Source organism: Porites lutea, chromosome 3 (genome assembly GCF_958299795.1).
Source record: "Porites lutea chromosome 3, jaPorLute2.1, whole genome shotgun sequence".
Lineage (NCBI taxonomy): Eukaryota > Metazoa > Cnidaria > Anthozoa > Scleractinia > Poritidae > Porites > Porites lutea.
This window is the reverse complement of record NC_133203.1, coordinates 10,177,191-10,197,895: the sequence shown is the minus strand read 5'-3', so window position 1 is coordinate 10,197,895 and position 20,705 is coordinate 10,177,191. Positions and strand designations below refer to the sequence as shown.

Here is a 20,705-nt window from a genome sequence, read left to right as displayed (position 1 = left end):
AGATGTATGCACTCACTGGCTGTAGTATGAGTATCCTTAGCTTTTATTTTGAAGCATCTTTCCAAAGGTAGCCTGCAAATGCAGACACATTTGTGGATGTGACTCTTGACTGCTGACAAGGTAGCCACAATGCATCTGCATTGGCAGGCTATGCAAAAGCTTGCATAAGTGGAATGTATTTTACCAAATCTTTTAAAAACAGAAGGATAGAAGTGTATAAAGAACTTACATTATTTCTATGTATTACAATAATATTGTTTTATTCAGAACATTTTTTAATGTATCCATTGTCCCAGTTTTTACATAACAGTATAATCAAGAGTGGTGGTGACCAGTTATTATGTAAATTACAGTGCAACTAATATAGCCGGGGCCACCAAGACAAAGGTTACAGGAATATATCAATTCATTCTGAGAAAGTTAGTTGTCAAGCATAATTACCACAAAATGAAATAAACATCATGGATTGAAGTTAACCAATTACAACCAAAAGACGTGACTTTTGAACCTGTTTTGAGCCTGCTGAAGAAAGCGTGTGTTTCCTAACAGTTAGTGTGACAGAGCGGAAAAATGTAAAGGTTAGTTATATTTCTGACTTGAGGTCAAAGTGTGGCAATGGTAGTGAAGAAATTGCTGGTAGATGACAAAATAACAGCTTGTGTCAAACAAATGTATCCTGGGTGTTACAAGTAAAGTTTTGAAGAGAAAAACATTGTCTAGCGCAACATTTTGCTTTTTGAAAAAACGTTTGCTATCAATATTTAAATTTTGTGCTTTGAGTAACTTATTTTTTTTTTTATGAGCTGCTGATTGGCCCACAACCAACTTTCTTGGAATGTAATGTTATTTTTGTGTAATCAGATAGGTCAACTATGTCTAAGTGGGCCGGGTCATAGTAGTTGCACTGTAACACACTAAAAAGCATTTTGAATTTGTGCAAAAAGACATTTAAAACGAAATGCTGTATATATGTATTTCTGTACATAATGTACCAAATAATTTACTTTGTACATTACCTTGAAGTGAAAAATGAATGCTGTCCATTACTGAAAATAAAAACAGTCTCTTTATGAGACTTTTTAATCCATTCATATCAAAAACACATTGCCCAATGTTTTGACAGACTCCTTCATTTATCATACTTGGCAAAATTTCTTAAACTAATTAAGGTAGAAACATGATGGGTAAGACCCACAATATAACAACACTCTCACACAATAACAGTTTGCATCAAATGAAATGTACTTCATTTGTCTTCCATTGCCATCCAATTTTCAGTATTACAGTTACAACATCAAAAATAGAATTCTTATTGCCATCCACAACAGCACTTCTGTGTAAATCTCTAAGACCTGCCTGGTACCCAGATGTCTCTCACTCGATAAAAATTAGTGTGCAAAAAAGGGTGGGAAGAATAAAATGGGCTTCGCCTCTCATTTTTCTCTTTCCCATGGTCCCTTGCTTTTTTTCACCAGTCACTTGCATGTCACTCCAATTTGCATTCGCCTCTGTGCGAAAACTGAAGTGCCTGAGGAGGAGGTTTCTCTAAGACCCAGTTGATTCTAGCCTAAAGAAGACAGACAATAACCAGTGCTCTCTCTGCCTTCTTTCTCTTGCCCCCCTCCCCCAGAGTTTTCTCATTTGACCTCGGTTTGGCCCAACAAAAAGAACCGTCTCCTACGGACGCTAATTAAGTTGAGTCAAAAAACTATTGGATATTAATTATTTTTGTGAAATGATGATGATAGTAATATATTAAATCTACACTGTACACTTTGTGAGTTTTAATAAATAATTTATACAATAAAATGAAATTCTTCTGTGAGCAGATGCTATCCAACAGTTGCCAATCCCTTGTCAATCATACCTGAAATAAAAATTCAGAGACACCATAAAAATCCTTGCACTTTACTTTCAAAATGCCCTGAGAAAAAATATTGTGGGCAATGATTTTAATGAGTAGTAATGTTGAAAACATGAACAGCATTGTTTGCTTCACACTTGAATTCAGATTCCCCTTAATCTAATAGAGCATTTTGTTAAGAGATTAGGGCTAGAAGACACTTAATGCTGTTTGCTTATCTGTATAATGGTGACCTGTGGAAAAGTGACCTGTATTTTAGCCCAGCTGGACAGTGACCAAAAAATGGCTGGAATAGCTTCAAATAGTGTTGTTCAGCAAAATTTTTAAGGGTAAATGTGCTTAAACGAATTTCAACCTGTAATTAAAAGTAAATAGGTTTTTTGTGGCCTAGTAGTATAGCTTTTGCGCTTAGTGTTTTTTTACCCTAATCTGAGTTCTGCAAAGTACCAGTTAAATATAATTTTTTCCCCTCTCTGCTCCTTTTTTTGGCCTATTTTCCCTTTTTCTACTTCTGTTGTCCCTTTCCCATCAAGCTTTATGAGGTCCTTGGAGACAGAGATTTCTAGTAGGAAAATTATTATTGTTGATAATCATACTTAAAGAGAGTTGAATGTTGGTCTTTCCTAGGTTCTTGAGGTGGCTTTATAGAGGCCATGACTTTTCTTGCATAATCAGTGTTATGGATTCCTGCTTCTCTCAGGGCTCTTTCAACTTTTATCCTGGTGTCTCCTGCCATCTGAAAGAAATGAACATGTCTCAGAAAGCTATTAAAGCTTTTTATTGACCCACTGATACATTTTTAAAAAGTGGTAGTATTTTGGTGTTGTGGATATAGGTGTGATCACCTTTTAGTTAATGATGTGCTACAAACGTTTGAAAAGATGCTGAACAATACCGGCCAAACTACAACACAAAATCTAGCCATCATTATAAAGTTTCCACAACACTAATAAACATCCAAACCATTACTTAGATATAGCAAAGGAGGGTAGGTCAGCAGCTAAAATTATGAAGAAGGGAAAAGGGCACTGCTACAAACATGTAATTTAGCCAGGCAGGTCATTCTCAACAACCTTGCCATCATCAGATCTTGTACCTCGTGTACCATGTAATCGTCATCATTTAATAATGATGATGACGATGACGAGAAGATCTGATTACAGTAAGGTTGTTGAGGATGAAAACGTTGTTGATGCCAGCTTGATAATGTTGATAATGATAATGACAATACCACAGGTAAGTATTTTATTGATTATGGTTTTGGGGTAGATGATGATGACAAAAACATTCCATTTGATATTCTCAAAGATCATTATTTTCAATTGGCACTTACGATGTATAAATATAAATGACTAAGATGGTGAAGATGAACAAGATTATGAAACTTCATACACACAGTAAAATAATTTATCTCTTGAAACATTTCAATTTTGCATTCTGAGCAGCAAGATGGACATGTGATTCAAAACTTTTATTTATTTTTTAAACTGATAATATTCATGATATCAAAACTGAATCATAATCCTTATCCTGTCGAATAAAAATTGCACAGTGCTGTAGAAATTACTCTCTATACTAACCTTCTTTTCATCATATCCATGCACAGAGAAAAGAGGATGCTGAAGATCAAGTTCTTCCTCATACATGCTGGCCACACGTGCTTGGGATGCCTGTGGGAAATCATACTCAGGTGAGATTCTGCTCTCAGCCTGTAGCTATTAAAATGAACCGAACTGTAGGATTGATCTGTAAACTGCGGAATTTGGTGCCAAGACCGTCACTCTTTTGACTATTAATAAATTATTTTATCAATCCCTTGTGACTCCTTTTTTGGCCTGGAGCCATGCATGTAAATCTTACCTTGAAAAGCTTCTCAGGCTTCAAAAGCAAATTTTTCGCTTTATGTATTTTTCTGAGCAAAATCAGCATGCAATTCCTTTACTTTAATATTGATGACGGTGTTTTACCATTAAAATTTTCATATTATGAGCTTTTAGCTAACCTAATGTTTGAAATAAGACACACAAATGCTCCTAGTAACATTCACGATCTCTTTCAAGATATTTCTGATATTCATTCTTGTAATACTCATCCTCTGACACTAATAACTTTTACACACAAAGTTCCAGACTCTCAATTCAAGTGAATTGGAACAGAAATATGGAATGAAATGCCTGCATGTAACTTTAAGAAATCTTTCATTTAGTTTTTTAGGTCTCTTATCACTTTTAGTTGTATTATTTCCTGAAAACATGACCCACCCAGATTAGCATAGCTACCTGTGGGCATGTTACAATATTGTGGTACTTCAATCTTAAAATACAAATAAGATGTGTGTATATATATATCTCACTAAAATCGTTAACTCTTAAACAAAGATAACATTACTGACAAATGTTATATTGGTACCAACCTCAGTTGCTTTAAAAATTCTTGCAGGATCATCTTCAACATGAACCTGTACCTTTAAAATGAAAAAAGTGCAAGGTGTCATCAAATTAAAAACTTTAAAATTACCATGATTACCAAAAAAGTGCAAGGTGTCATCAAATTAAAAACTTTAAAATTACCATGATTTTTTAAAGAAGGGATCATAATATTAATTTTATTGTACCTGTTGTCTGAGTCGGTCAAGTCTTTTCTGTTTTTCTATTTCTTGTTCAAGAGCCAATTCTTTTGCTTTTTGCTTTGCCTCATTGTGCAGTTTTAACTGTTGCTCACGATACTTAACCCTGGAAAGTAATACAAGTAGAATCAATATGAAGTAAAAATAAAACTGGATATTGGATGCAATCTGAAGCATCACCATACACTGTACAAACACACATGTAATCAGAACTATGATTATTATAACTTCTATTTTATTTCTTAACACAACAATATTTTTAATTACTGTGAAATTGTTTCTATTATTTTTAAGTTACCAAAATACTTATATTTATAAAATTAATATTTGAATGCATGTATACTAAGTCCTTGATATTTACAGTCCTCAGATAGGAGGGAAAATTAACAATGCAAAATAGCCCGCTAAAAGAATTTATATTGTAAAATATACTTTTTGAGTGTGAACACGCCTAAGAGCGATCAATAACATTTCAAAATAATATTAATTTATTTTCTTGCTGCAAATTTAATTTCCAAATAAATGATAAAAATACTGAAACAGTGTTCTCCCTAAATTTTAGCTCAGCAGGTAAGGGGCCATTCCTGGCCGGTAAGGAGAAAAAATATGTGCCAGAGGTGCACTTTCCTTGAGGGAGGGGGGCAGTGGAGTGAGGGATATGGTTTCGACCTCACTGTGAAATTTAGGAGCCTAGTTCTGTGAAATGTCATTCATTCCCTCATTTTACGACCTATTTTACACAAATCAGCCATTATCTTTAGACAACAATTTAAAACGTTTTATTCCAATAATTTTACTCTGTCTTCAATGTTCTCTTTCCAAAATGCATGGCCCATAAGGGAAAAGCTGTGTGTACTTCAATACACTTCCATATATTCATTCATTACCTTGATCAGATCAGATCACATGCAACTTGCATATTTTTTAAAACAACTTATTTAATTTTAGTAAACCTTCAAGCGGTTGCAGGCAATAAGAAGTGTTGCTTCAGACGGTAAATTTTACTGGTTACCGCCTGATAAGGAGAACACCGTTGACATGCAGAATATAAAGCAAAGTTGTTTTTGTTTGTATGCAGAGCCAGACGTTGTCTTCTCCTGATAGCCTTGCTGACGACATTGATATAACTTCATAAATACAGTTGAACCTCCATTAAGCGGCCACCCTCAGGATACTGGTCGGCAGGTAGCTGCTGAATGGAGGTTGACCGCTCAGTAGAGGTTCATCATAAATCAGCATAATCTTAAGCAGAAACATCACTATATTTTTTAAACAAATGTGTGACAGAAGAAGCATTATAATATTATTGGTCCACAGTTGATCAGCACCTTCTATCTCAGACTGCATTTTCTTTCATCATGTTCTTAAAATGAAGCTACTAAGACGTGAATCAAGCTCTTGATGGCCACTGAAAACTGGTGGCAACAATGTATGAACTTTCATTAGGATGGCCAAAAGGTGACCGTGGTCGCTTAATAGAGGTGGCTGCTTAGTAGAGGTTCATTTCCAATTTTTTCCTACGATATTTTTTGGGGGCTTTGATTATATAACTGGCTGCTTAATAGAGGGTGGCTGCTAATTAATGGGTAGCCACTTAATGGAGGTTGGACTGTATGATATTATTATCATAAACTGGGCTGTAATAAATATGTTGTAACTTGTTGAATTATTAGTTAGTACCTTTCATGGTCTATGATTGCCTGCTTTGCCATTTTTTCCTGTATTTCTGCAAGTCTTTCTCTTTCTGCCTCAGCTGAAATTTCTCTTTCCTTTTCTTTCTGTTCCCTAAATTCTTGGATCTATCGACGGATTATTAATCGTATATAAAAACATGTCAGTGCAATCCACACATATCCATTTTTGTTTGAAAATGGAGATTTTCCCCTTCAATTTGGCCTAACCTGTCCACATATATCCAATAAAAATGGTCAATGAAAATGCATCTTTTCAAAAACACTCTCCAGAGAGGAGATTTTTGAAAACACCCTTTTGCTTTCCTCAGACTTGAGTGATGGATGAAAATGGAGGTTTTTGGAAACAATTGTGTCACAGTTTTAGATTCTAGTAAATCAGTGCACACTACCATAAAGGGTGGTACTGTTTTCAGTCACTATTGCTTTTTTGTGTGAAGGAGAAAAAACTATTCAAAAATGCAACATGTGCACCGAAGCAGAATTTTTTTTTTAATTAATGGAGAACAAACTCTGAAACAAAAATTGATTTTTTTTCTTCTAAAAACCTTGTTTTTACAACCAGGATTCCATGGTCACATTATTCATTATTTTGGTGTCGCATGTAAATCAGATTTTATTTGTAGAGTAACTTAAAGTGAGTGAGTGAGTGGTAGCTACAATACGTGCAAAACACTACACAGTGAAACAAAAACTATTAAGTTGGTGCATTGTTTAAAGTATAAAAGAAAATAAAGTCCTCATCATTTCTTTGAAAGGCTGTAATATGATAGAGTATTAAAAATAATATATTTTGAAAATTTAATGCAAGGAGGGTACATGAACCTCAAAGAAGAACCAATATATTGCATCAAATCAGTGCTTCTATTATTTATGTTTTAAAAAAAGAAAACAAAGAGAATTAAGCCATACTTGTTTGTGTTGATGATCTCTCCGTTTCCGTTCTCTCTCTTCAGCAGCTCTCAATGCCTGCTCTTCCTGTTCTTGCTGTTTTGCAGCAATTATGGTTTGTAGCTTCAGTGCCTCAAGCTTTTGTTCTCTGAATGCAAGCACCTCAGAACAAAAGAAAATTAAACTACTTTAATTTACATAATTATATGCCAACTGTGCCAGATTATCCCAGAGTGTCATGGATATGACACAAATCTCCTGGTCTCCTGTTCAGATAGCCTGCGAGCAAGCTCTCCAGGGCGCTCTAACTGCAGGGCAGGAAAAGGAAGGAGAGCTTGCAACTACATCTCTGGAATTTGAATATCTGCATTGAAAAAGTTGATGTGAAATGCTGATTGGTGGAGATGACATTAGCAATCAGGTCATTACCCTTGGAACATGTTTTTCAATGTTTGTTTACATAAGATACGTGCTCATTTCCACTTCTTGTTGATTGGCAGAAATCTGATAGCTCAGTCCACAGGGAGCCACAGGGGAAATGGAGGTGGAAATTAATTATTCAAATTCCAGAGACGCAGTTGCAAGCTCCACTGTATAACTATTACATCATGGAGGATGACTGCAGTTGGATTTGATGGATGCATAACCATATAATTTAGGGATGGGGAGAGGAGGTGGCTGCTGGGTCATTAACATTTTGTGGAAGGCTTGATGCAAAAGAGATTCAAAATTCAGTTTGTAGTCTCCAGATGTTGGCACCTCTGCTACTACTATTAATAGCATCTGGTACAGGTGTAGGAAATGGAAGAGACAAAGTAAGGTTCTTCCTTTATACTTTTCCTGTTCCATAATCATATTTAAGACTGAAGTTTCCCCACTCAAGATGAGAAAAAAAACCAGATCATTAATGATTATGGTTCAGTTATGATCATAGAAAATTTCTGAAATGGTCACTTTTTCATAAGAATTAAATCCTTTAAATAATCTAACCTTCTAATGAAACCTCTTCGTTACATCTTTCCTCAGATGTGAAATGTTTTACCTTTTTGTAGAGCTCTTGGCATATGTTTTCTTGTTTCTTTCTTGATTTAGCTTTTTCTTCTGCCTCTTCATAAGCTGCCCATGCATCAGCAAAAGTTGCCTTGGTTTTAACCAGCAAGTCTTCTCTGTCATGAGCCCAGGCACGAAGTGTGCTGTGAAACTGCTCCTGGTAAAACTTGTGAGCAAGCAACCACTCTTCATGTTCAACCTGAAATTATATTATAGTACAAGCCAAGAACAATCACACTAAACTGTATCCTGGTGCGGATCTAGGGTTGGTTTTTGGGGGCTTCAGTTGAATCCCCCAAGCATAAAATTCCTAACATAGTAAAACCTATAAAAATGGGGAAGTAAAGCCAAAAATTAAAAATATAAGATAATTTTGAGGGGACTTGTCATTTGTTGAAACTACAGTGTAAATTAATGTAGTTCCAGAAATTTGTTGATTGCCAGTAAACCAAAAGACCAGTAGTCCTTACTAGCTCTAGAGAAAATGCCATTTATTTTACATAACTGTTATATCTGTCAGGGCAAAAAAATAGCCTGCTAATAATGGGTCATCAAATTTCTTTAAATTAAATGCTAGACTTACCAGCTTAGTGCGAGTTTTATGAGGCATTTCTCTTAGCATTCTGTCCATGTAAAGCATTCTTCTGTTAGGCAGCTCAACTGGGTACTGTTCCATCAAATGCACAAAGTGGAAATGATCTTGTTTTGACCATCCTCCTGTATTGGACCTTACAAACAAAACAATCAAGACATAAGCTCCTGTACATGTTACAGGTCAAAATTAAATTCAGGTTAAGAAATTTTAACTTAGTTTGATTCTCAATTCCCTTTGTCTTCTCACCCAAAATCATTAATAGTTAGGGCAAGAAGACAAAGGGAAATAGGGAATCAATTAAGCTAAGTTAAAAATTTTTAAGATAAATTATTTTAATTATTTTATTCTCTGTGACGGACACCTTTGGGATGGGCACTAGCTGTCCGTCTTAGAGAGATGTCCGTCTTATAGAGAGTCAAATAGAGGTAGGAAAGAAAGGCAGGGACCAACTCCAGGTGTCTGTTTTACAGAGGTGTCCATCTTATGGAGGTGTCCGTTAAGAGAGAGTCGACTGTATACTGTAGATAAAATTCAGCAGTCATTGCTTTTTATGCTGGATACAGTATATTTAATAGCATCTATTCATTTTTGGCACCTTAAAACATTTATTTTAGACAAAGGTCTTCAGTTAATGTCTGTTCCCTCTAGTCAGGAAACCATCAGCTTTAATCAATTTTCCCATGGCTTTCACTAGGCGAGAAGGGACTGATTGTAGGTGAAAAATGAAAACTACAATGTATTTTTCATTCTGCATCATGTACCCAGACATTAGATTAGTGTATAAATTTTGCTTTCGAGACAAAAGGTTCTACTTCTTGGATGAAACCTATAAGTCAAGAATGACTGACTCTTAGAAGCAAAGGTAAGGTGTACCAAGTCCATCATAAATTAAAAGGAAATTAAAAGCACTGTCTTGAGTCCTTTCAAAAATGCACTTACTGCTTTGCATACTGATACTTGATATTTAGATACTCTAGCTGAGCTTCATATTTATTGTCCAGCAAAATAAACTCCTCTAACACAGACATCTTCAGTTGTTCATTAGGGCACTCTAGTTCATATGCTTCTTCTGGAATCCCTGTCTCTGTGATGACGTTAGACACTACACCTGACCCTGTCATTTCAGGCAACACTATGGCATCTAGTTCCTGTTCAAGCTGTTCTTGTTCCATCTGCAATTTTTCCATTACAACTCGTTGTTGCATCTTCACAGATTCTACAATCTTCAAGACATTTGCATGTTCTTCTTTAGCAACACCTAGAATTAAATGAAATATAAATACGATAATATTGAAATGTTGTGTAACTCTCGCTAATTTTTTGGTATTATTTTGTGCTTAAGCTGGTTTTATTCTTTCCGTTAAATTCAGTTCATTTTTTTTTCAAAAACGTAGTTACCAAGCAATTTTCTAGAAAAATGTAGGACACATTGGGGGTTAAATTATACTATCTTGAGTATGTGAATCCACACTGCTGTCCCTGTGGTGTGGACAGATGGGTCAGTATTACAGTATGGCCAAATATATTCAGTTGGATGCCTGGATACCAAATTTTGTTACCCATGGTATTCTGCATGGACTTGGAGAGTATACAAAGAGCTTTGCAGAGCTTTGCTATGATAAAAAGCATAATGATTCATGTCTTCTAATTAGCACCACATTGGATGGCAATCTACAGAGTAGAATACCGACTTTTTGAAACTTCTGATAATTCAAACCTGTCCATAACTTCACCTGTCAAACAGTATAATTTTACTCCCAATTTTTGAACTTCCTGTTAAATATTCTAACCAATTTGCTTTTCCCAAAAAGGTCTGAATAATTGGAAATCTATAATAAAATAGTTTGACAATGTTTTTATTAGATATTCAATGAAAGTTGTCAGTCCTTCAAATTCCAGCCAAAAGGAACTAATTATCTCCCAGTTATACATGCAAAGAATGAATTGTTTGAATTAGGAAGATAATGCTCACCGCAAAAATTATTAGGAAAAAAGGTAAATCCCTGAGTTAAAAGAAATATTTCGTCTTTTAACTCAAGGATTTAAAAACGTAAAAAATGAAAACTTGTGAACCAACCCATCAAGATCCTGTCTCTGTTTTCTCCAAGCCAGAACTGCAAGTCTTCTTTTAGGTCCCACAATGGTTGTATAGTGTTTTTCTTAAACTCTTGAGTATCTTCATTTAAAATTTCTTCATTAATTTCCAGATCTTGAAAAAATTCTTTTATGGAACTGTAATCTAATGGACTGCCAGGCCTCAGTGCGTCAATGTCACTTTGAAGTTTCCGCTGTAAACTATGAAGTCTTAATTTCTCTTTTGACCAGCAAGCTTTATGTTGTTGCATGAGGTTCTGTTCCTTTTTCTCCTTGCTGGCTTTTGTAATCTTTTCAATCTTGTGAAAGGTTTTATTTCCAGCGGCTTTCTTAAGTTGTGCAATGGCCTGGAGTTTGTCATAATCAGCTGGCCTGTATCGGTTGCTCCCGTGTCCTTCTATAAAACGATTGACCAATGAACTATCTAAAAACAATACAGAAAACCAGCATCAAAGTTAAAGTTTTGAATTTTGTTGTTCAGTCATTTCCTTATCTACATTATACAAACATTCTTGTGGTTACTCCCAGGTTTTTCGAGTCGTTGTCGTTGTTGTCTATTGTCAACAGTGTCTCTGCAAGAGTTTTTCTGCTCCCTACCCATCCCTCCCCTATGGTAAGTATATGGTAAGTATGTTAGATTCCACTGATTAGCAGCGTAACGTTGCCTGGGTGGATGCCACTCTCATGGTTGTCACGGTTATGCATTACGCATTGCAGTCAGCTACAGTCCTTGGTTCCACTGGCCTCTCACACACCTCCCCCCACACTCATTTCTTTGGATTAGTTCAACAAGCAGTTTAGTCGGGGATAAGGTATAACATAGAAATCAGAGAGTTTGGGTCTAGAATAGGGTATCATTTTCAAGGAAAGTAAATGATACCTGTCATCTTTGCATATGCTTAAGGACTGATTGAATAATAGTGATGTCAGAGGTTTCTCAGGGTCAAACAATAAACAATAATTGTTTATTATTGGAAGTTTTAGGTTTTTCCGATATCCAGAATAATCAAGGTCAAGGTTTACGACTTAGTGCTATCAGTCGAGTCGTAGGCCGAGGCTGATAGCACTTACCGAGACCTTGATTATTTAGGATATGACAAAAGCCCAATCTAATGATTGTTTATTATACAGTGTACGAAAATAACAACAACCACATTGTCACAAGGAACCTGAATTGATATACCAGTAATTGTTCTTGGAAATCATGCATTGCACGTGCAACCTACAGATTATTCAGTTAACTACGAGGAGATTACTGACTAATCTGTAGGTTGCACTGATTTCCAGAATTAGCTGTAGGGTCTTAGCCAATGAGAAGACAGATAATTAGTAAAATGTATAATATTATAATAAAATGATAAAATCTGCTGACACTAGAAATCCCAGTTGAGTTTGTTTACTCTAGACAAGCAAAAATAAAGAACTGTTAATCTTAAAGAAGAGAATGGCAAGTTATGGGTGGAAGTGATCATTGTTACTTTTTTGGATGTGGTAGCAACAATAGGTGTCCCCATGGCAAGCAAAGATGCACTGAAACTTGTCGAAACTCGAACTGTACATTTTGCATGACAAATTCTCGTCTTGTTTTGAGAGAATAAACAAACTCAACCCCAAATGCTCCTATTGACTAATTTCATCACTAGTTTGCCACACAAAATAACCCATCAATCTTAAAATAAAGTGTGTGCAAAGATAATGGGTATCATGAATAAGGTCATGGTCCAAGATTTCAGTCTAGACTAGGGAAGTCAGGAATAATTAACCCTTAAAAATAATGAAATTGGCAAATCTAAATTTAAATTCACATGCAACTCAGCTTAATAGCAAAGAAAGCATTGATAGATGGAAAATAGCAACTCGAATATAGCAAGGGATTTGAGGAGTTAAGTCTAGTATAGGGTACCTAGCAAAATTTAGCTGAAATGTTATAGGCTAAGAGTTCTGGGCTCCCAGTGGCACATCACCATTCAAAAATTCCTAAAGTTTCTCTTCCAGGTGATTATCTTGTTCTGTTCGGCTTGTCTCAAACTATTTCAACAGTGCAAAAAAGAGAAGTCAAAGTAACCATTCCAAATTAGGTTTACCTTTAGCTTTTTAAAAAGGCATTTACTGGTACCTTGGGAAACTTTGCCAAAATTGTAAGACACGATAATGAGAAAAGGCTGATATCTAACTAAAAATTAAGGAGCCTTTTATAAGTACAGTGGAACACGGTTAATAAGGATACCACGGGCATTTGCCATGGTCTCCATATTCATCTGGGTGTCTGGGTTCTAAGAGAAAAGGTCACGGACACATGTTTTATTGATTCAAAAACTGAAGAAGGCAAAGAGGAAGAAGGGTAAAAAATCAGCTACGAACAATGACTAAAGGAAAAAGTCAAGGAAGCAAAACAAGGAAAATAGACAGTGTGCAGGTAACCAGTGTCTGTAAAGCAAGATTGAGGATATATGAGAGTTTGTCACCTGGGACACAGAAAAGTGTCCATTGTCTGTATTAACCAGTGTCCATATTAAGTGGGTTAACTTTAAACAAAATACAGTTGACTCCCAATAACTTGAACCCTCGCGCTAACTCAAACCAAAATCGATTTCCCCTGGATTTCCGTCATACATTCACTGTACCCTCGGTAACTCGAACCCTCGATAACTTGAACTCCCGCTAACTCGAACCAATTTTTGTTTCCCCTCAGGTCATTTTCTATATAATTTTACCCTTGATAACTCGAACCATGTTTTGAGCCCTTAAAAAGTCGGGAAAAAAGCCATCTACTGGCGTCCGAAACATTGAATTTTGGATTTCCTATTGATGTGTTGTAGGAGTATAGTTTACTAGTGGAGGCTGATGGTTGATCACAGGCCAACGTGAAGCAAAACAGTAAAACGCATGCTCTACTTAGGCTATGTTTTGTTACGTTACGTTCTGATTTATAATCTAGAAGTATCTTTTAATTTTCACTTGACATTTCTACAAGTAAATGTGATTAAAATATTCACTGTGCAGTAAAAACTAATTTTTACCTTACTCTAGGCTATTTTCTTCGAACTCCCGATAACTCAAACCTTTTTTTGATTTCGCTTGAAGGTTTGAGTTATCGGGAGTCGACGTTATAGAAGCTTTTCGTCAAGGCAAATGAAACTGTCTGTTGTATACAGGAGTCCATATCAAGTGGGTGTCCATAGGGGGGTTCCTGTTCTAGGGTATTTAATCAAAGTAAGCATTTTTCAGGGATCCAACCCTAGTAACCAAAGCTGAATATTGGTTTAACCTGAGAAGGGGTTATATACTATACCACCAGCCGACAGTGTAATACATGGTTCAATTTGATGTGTTACCAGATTGTCCAAATCTGCATGCCCGGGGTTGGGGAGTAAATTACCAGGAAAGAAACAAATTGCAATTCCCGGGGGGCCATGGTAACAGGTCAAATTGAACCATACATATAATCAACTCTCTTCAATTAAGTAACAGCTTATATAAAAACCCCCATGTCACTGCCCCTGACTTTTGTGGAATCAGAATACACATGAAGCTCAATAGTTCGATCTCGCAGGAAACCAGAACAAATTATTTATGTCGCCTGAATAAAGCTAATCAATGAGTGCGTTGAAGGTGAAGATTTTTCTTTAGTTCTCTATTGACTAACTGAATTTACAATCTAATTATTCATACCTGAGGCTCCGATTGCAGTTCTGTGGAAGTTCACGAACTTCCTAAGATCTCTTCCACTCATCCAAGCAAGAAAAAGCAGGCTACATTATTAGATTTTGACATTGACAACCACCGTGGAAAATATCAACAACTTTCACCCAGGCGCCATTTTGAAAGACACCTCTCAACCTCGTTTTCGCGGGATTCTGAGCCTCGTTTTCATAATTTTCAAGATGGCGTCCAGCAGAAGCAAGAAGTCGAAGCGATCACAAAGCCCAGGTTCGGCCGTTCCACCCGCCCCGAGCAAAAGGAAGAGACCACTTACTGTAAGTAAATTGATGAAGCAAAGGTTTCTTTGGGGTTTAGTTTAACAGTCCTTTTGTTTTTAGCCCTGTGTTGCCGATGAAGTGGAATCAAATTCCAGCAGTAGAAGCAGTCCTTCCTCGTATAGTGTTGTAAGCGAAGCAAGTGTTATTCCTCCTGGTCAGTTCGTCTTTAAAGATACTAATTTCGAAGTAAGTTATATTTTTGATTTTTTTATGCTTTCACTTTGCTGCTTGGTTTTAGAACTCAGCTGGTGTTAATTTATATAAAATGTAATAGACCCCTTCATGATCACGGTTGTAACGGCACGATATGGGTAATCAGGACAAGGTGGTGGGAAAATCAAAAGTTTGTATGGGAATTCAAAGTCAACTAATTCTTGCTAATTGAATATATTTGTCACTTTTCCTTTGAAAAATGTAAATAATCAACTTAAAGAAACTACACACTAAATTTGGAGTGCATAGCAGTCCTTTGTTGCTTTTTAGAAGACCTGAGTTCTTCCATACTTTTCCTGTAATCCAACAATGCAAGAATTACACATAATGAAGGGAAAAGTCAAATTTTCTAAGAAGCAACAAAGGACTTCTGTGCTTCTCACATTTAATGGCTCAGTCAATTCCAAGTGCGCCCACCCCCCCCCCGGCATTTGTCATTTTGTTTCGGAAAAGCTGCAAATGCTCCACGGTGGGGCTTAAAGTAGGGTGCAATTGCCCCACCTGGGAAAGCACCAAAATTGCATTTTCCAGTAAATAAGCTGCAAATACCATATTTATGAGAAATCTCTAATAATCTAGTCTGCTACACAGCCGTTTTTAGTGTCGTCACGTAACGCTTCTCCCCACTAACGGCTTCTGAAAACCGAACTACATTCCTTTCCCTTGATTAGCCAATTATAATTCAGCTCCCATTTTCTGGAAGGTGTTCATGCCACCTTTGAGGTTCACAGCAGTCAAACGAGTGAAATTTGCAAAAGTGAAGCGAAATACTTCAAAGTTAAGGTTGCTACTTTCACTATCGAAAGTTTAGGGTATTACCAACATCCTGTTAGTTTACTAAACTTTTTAAAAGTTTACTAAAAAAGTTCTAAGAGATTGAAAACCGATGCTGACGTTATTATCGGCGCCATTTTCAAACATGATTCTCTTTCAGCGCGAAGCGTTTTCAGCGAAAAAAGCTCAAAATTTTGAGAAAAATGGAAAGATAGTTATGTTGAATAACTTATTTATGCATCTTTGCCCATTTTTCTCTAACTGGTAAATGAAATCCCAGCAATAAAAAACAAAAATAACGATTTAGACGTTTGACCGCCGTGGTCCTTTGAGGTACTGTGACTCCTCCAATCACAGCTTTGCTTTTATCTTAGCCCCATGTGTGAATGACCGAATAATCAAAATCGTCGCGTGAAAACAAGCAATTAACTACAGTGTTGTCGTAGTCGAGTCCTATTCAAAATTTAGGAGATAAGCAGCAACAGCAAGCAAGTCGAGCAAATTGTGATGCACAACATGGATGTGCCCATAACGTTGCCAGGTATAGTTTCGGGAAATCGCTCATCGATAATTTATAAGATTGCCTTTTGAATCAGTACCCTTGAGAGTTTAGTCTTCATAGCAACACAATGAGCACATCCGGCACATTAAATTCTTCATTACATATCAGTACATATGCACGTTAAATGAAGAACCAACCGATCCCGGTAAAAGTCTTCTAGGCCTATCAAACCTTTTTTTTCACTTGGAACTTTCTTGACCGCTTAAAACAACCTTATTGCAAATTAACCTTTTCGTTGCTTGAAAACATAGAGCCCGTCTAAATTCAGCAACGATTGATTGATTTGTCGAAAACTGAGAAGCGTGCTCGCTTCCTAGCGCCCTGCGGCTCATGTGACATGTATTGTCAAATTTCTTGTACATGATTGGTTTGTTCGTTAGACCACAAACGCAAAGGGAAAGGAATGTAGTTCGGTTTTCAACAGCTGTTAGTGGGGAGGAGCGTTGCGTGACGACACTAAAAACAGCTGTGTAGCAGACTACTAATAATCTGACCACACTTGTACTTGAAGTTCACTACACAAATCACTCCTAGCTGCTAGGTGTAATATTTATAACTAGCGGCTAGTTATAATAATTATAACTAGCGGCTAGAAGCGATTTATGTAGTGTACTTAATAATAATAATTATTAATAATCATAATAATTTAATTATTAGTGTAATAATTATTATTGCAAAAAAGTTAACAATGATCTGATTTAAAATCTCAATGGCAGAACTATAAATTAGAATTGTAGTTATTCTTGGGTTGCACGTGACGTCACCAAAAATCAAACTAAGAAACTATCGATTCTTCTGAGTTTCTACTTTCACAAGGTATTACAATACCTAAACACCTTTACATAAACAAATTTTTGGTTCGAAAGGGTTCTTCGTTTTGCGAGAGAGGACGCTTGAATTTCCAGGCTTTTGCGTGACGCGGCATTTAGCTGGCGGCCGGGAAAGCTCTTATGTGGGTTAAAAACATTACCGATTTTTGGAGATTTTGCAATCTAAACATTCCTTGTCTCAGAATAAATATTACTGTAATCTTTATGAGTTCCTCAAGCGAAGAATTCACGCATTAGTAGGAAAACTCGAAAACAGATGTTTCTGTTGGTATCCGGCGGCCATATTGGTGTTCCTGGAAAGGACACCAACATGGCGTTTCCATACAAAGCTTTATAAATTTAGGTAAACTGTTTTTCCCAATATCTCGCATTTGAAATATTTCACAGACCTGATTCTTGGCAAGGGTTTTTGTATATTTATCTTTTTTCATTTCCCAGAATTTTAGTCCTTCTGTATTGAATGGTTTGCATTTTTATTTTTCATTGCGTGACAGTGCAAGCCGAGAATACCTTTCTTATTTTCAAAGAGGTTTAATGTGGTGAATAATTAACAAACAACCGATGTGCTTTACATGAGTATTTTCTCATCATGATGGAACCGTTGAATTGTCACATTGATCATACAATACACAAAGTTTGTATTAGTGTATCTCTCAGAGTTTTTCCAGCCTTTCTGCCTCGACTATTCACTTGCAAAGAAAGGGTATTTCCTTTAAACTCTTTAAACGATATTAATGATTGTTTTTCTTCCATGTGCAAGTTGATGACATTGGCAGGAAGCAATTTCTTAGACAGATGCAAAAAATACTGTGGGGTGGGGAAGTGATGGAGCCAAAACCACACATAATCATTTACAAGCATAGGTATTAAAAATATTCTTTATAAAGCTATCTAAGTAAATAAGTGTATTCTTTTATTAGTAAAATATTGAAAAAGGAACGACTTTAACTGCTTCTAGAAGAATTGACAAATGCCCCACCCCCGGGCAGAGATTTTCTGACAAATCCCCTTCACTGGGACCAACAAGGTGACAAATGCCCGGGTGCGATGGGCACGTTTGGAATTAACGGAGCCATAATAGTGCATAGTTTCTTAAAGTTCATCAGTTAAAGTTTGCAAAGAGAAAGTGACAAATATATTCAGTTAGGAAGAATTAGTTGACTTTGAATTCCCATACAAACTTTTGACTTCCCCGCCATCTTGTCCTATTACCCAGCATGCTTTCACAACCGTGAAGGGGTCTATTAGTCAAAAGAAGTTAACATATAAGCTTAAAAGTTGATAATCGAATTGACTGAGAGATGTACTTTTAAGAAAACTAATATTTTAAAGGTTAATCAATGTTTAACTTTATTTCAAAATACAGCACTCAGGTGTCAATGCAGGCAAGAAAAAGATTTGGAAAAATTTAAAGCAAATTATGACGTTAGAGAGAGGGTTGCCATGGAAACAAGATGATCCAACATGTAAGAACAGTTTTTTTCTATTCCTAATATTGCTATCATGCGAGCGAGCAAGGCAGCAGACCAAAACTGTACAGGAACAAAAATTTTCGATTTCTACCCCTGTTGTATCTGGATTTTTAACCATAGTGCATCGCAATTTTACCACAATGCCTTGCATGCGCATTTCTTTTGCTGGCATTTTGTTGCATTAGGTTTGTTGATTTTAGGAGGAGCCACCCACAATGTGAGCACTGTTACTAACAATGCATATATGAGTGCATTGTAGGAAAACAGTCCAAAGAAAATGTAGTGTTCATATTAAAAGTAACAACAACAATGATGATGATGATGATGATGAATGATGATACAATTATAAGCAACCAATCTTGGTGCACAACAAAGTGGTCACTTAAAGGAGTTGGTCGTCTATGGGAAAAATCAAGAAAGTAAGCTCAATTTCAGCTGATTATCATATTTTCTTGACAAGCAAAAACTTAGGTAAATCGACAACTGGCAATAATCGTATTCATCAAATATAGTGCTTGGACTGTTGAAAGTTTGTACATTACATTTTGCATCAATGTTACAATTCACATTTTTACTTACAGATTGTATTACAGCCATCTCTTTTTGTAAGTCAACTGCTGTAATCTGTCTGCATACTTGATCAGCACTATTAAAAACTGAACTTTTGTGACATTTGAGCAATATTGTTTTCTTACAATCACATGTGATCATGCCGTGTGGTCACTTACAGGAAATAGAAAACAAAAGAATGTGCCAAATTTTTGGTTTAAAAAGTGGTCGTGGTTGTTAAGAAATTTTGGGATTGGCAGCTTACAAGAGAAGTTTTGAAACAGTATTTTGAATGAGAAACAAACTGTTATTTTCAAAGTGGCCACTTACGGGAGGTGGTTGCATACAAGAAGTGGTCGTTATGAGAGACAGTTGACTGTAGTAGAGCTGCTGGATGTGGTGGGGAAGGCAATGATGGTGGTGTTGATTGGTATGTTGATGGTGATGGTGGTTGTGGCAGTTATTGTTTTGGTGGCAGTGAGGGTGTTGAAAATTGTGGCAGTGCTGGTGATAAAGCAGATGATGGTGAGAGTGATGATGATGACAATGGTTGAGACTGTGCTGTTGATGTTGCTCAAAAAGGTGGTGGTGGTAATGCTGATAGTCATTATTATGATAATATTACTGTAGTATTGTTGTAATGATCTTTCATCGTGAAATGAAGATGGTGTGAACTGCAGAAATCAAATTGAAATGAGGATATAATTGTCCCAGTTTTAATAGCAATTTAAGCGATAATTGCAATATATTAATTAACCTGAAAAAAATTTCAGGCTTTAATGGGATTTGAGCCCATGCCCTCGTTGAATTCCAAAACTTATTTCAGGTTAATTTGCAATTTTTTCTTGCTTTAATTGTTATTACAACTGCGAAAATCATATCTTCTTTTTGATCTTTTCTCCCCTCTTGTCTGTTGCTTTTTATGTCTGTCCTCCCTTCTCATGGGTACCACATGTTTTGCTCCCTTAATTTCTCATGTGTTAACCAGGCAAGGATGTTACTATGGTGTCTGTATATTATTATCATTATTTTTATTTTTAATGTTATTAGTGTTTATGTTGTAGATAATTTTTTATCTCAGTTAATTTTTATTGTTTTGGGTATGGTTATGTATGCTAATGAATTTGACACAAAGGAAAAATAAATATTAACTGAAATAAAAAATTAACTGCAACATTTACATGGAATGGTCTGTTCATTTTTACAGATAGCAGTGTAGATGCTCCACCCTCATTCAAACCGTCAAAGAAATATGCTGACCTTTCTGGTTTACCGGTGAGAGTTTTACCTTTTAATTTACCCTCTAAGCCCTAATACCCACATACAAATTCTCCCGACTAATCTTTGTACATTTCCTATGAGAATAAGTTGAGAGAATTGGATGAACAGTCAATGCATTTGATAGTGATCATTTAACCAGTTCTTATAACCTTTTGCCTTGATTACATACTGATATTGTTTGGGGAAAATTGATGTAGATCAGGCATGGGAGTAATAATTTAAGAGTTATGAAT

At 36.1% G+C, this 20,705-nt stretch overlaps 2 protein-coding genes across 2 annotated transcripts in view; one reads left to right on the top strand and one right to left on the bottom strand.

Annotated features, from left to right (window-relative positions):
- Positions 1 to 20: 20 nt before the first annotated feature.
- On the bottom strand, positions 21 to 14,642 carry LOC140930428 (coiled-coil domain-containing protein 148-like). Its single transcript, XM_073380116.1, has 12 exons — positions 14,484 to 14,642; positions 10,795 to 11,235; positions 9,657 to 9,975; positions 8,706 to 8,850; positions 8,115 to 8,321; positions 7,094 to 7,234; positions 6,171 to 6,289; positions 4,479 to 4,596; positions 4,278 to 4,328; positions 3,445 to 3,534; positions 2,461 to 2,600; positions 21 to 1,867 (listed from the first exon to the last, which is right to left on the bottom strand). Exons 1-12 carry the CDS (start codon positions 14,542 to 14,544, stop codon positions 1,858 to 1,860), a joined length of 1,842 nt encoding a protein of 613 aa, XP_073236217.1. The 5' UTR covers positions 14,545 to 14,642; the 3' UTR covers positions 21 to 1,857.
- Positions 14,643 to 14,654: 12 nt separating this feature from the next.
- LOC140930430 (INO80 complex subunit C-like) overlaps positions 14,655 to 20,705 on the top strand; it is a 6,701-nt gene continuing 650 nt past the window's right edge. Inside the window, exons 1-4 of the mRNA XM_073380118.1 lie at positions 14,655 to 14,788; positions 14,852 to 14,977; positions 18,537 to 18,636; positions 20,399 to 20,466. Of these exons, the coding sequence (XP_073236219.1) occupies positions 14,696 to 14,788; positions 14,852 to 14,977; positions 18,537 to 18,636; positions 20,399 to 20,466 (387 nt within the window). The 5' untranslated portion in view covers positions 14,655 to 14,695. The remainder of the gene's footprint in view (positions 14,789 to 14,851; positions 14,978 to 18,536; positions 18,637 to 20,398; positions 20,467 to 20,705) is intronic.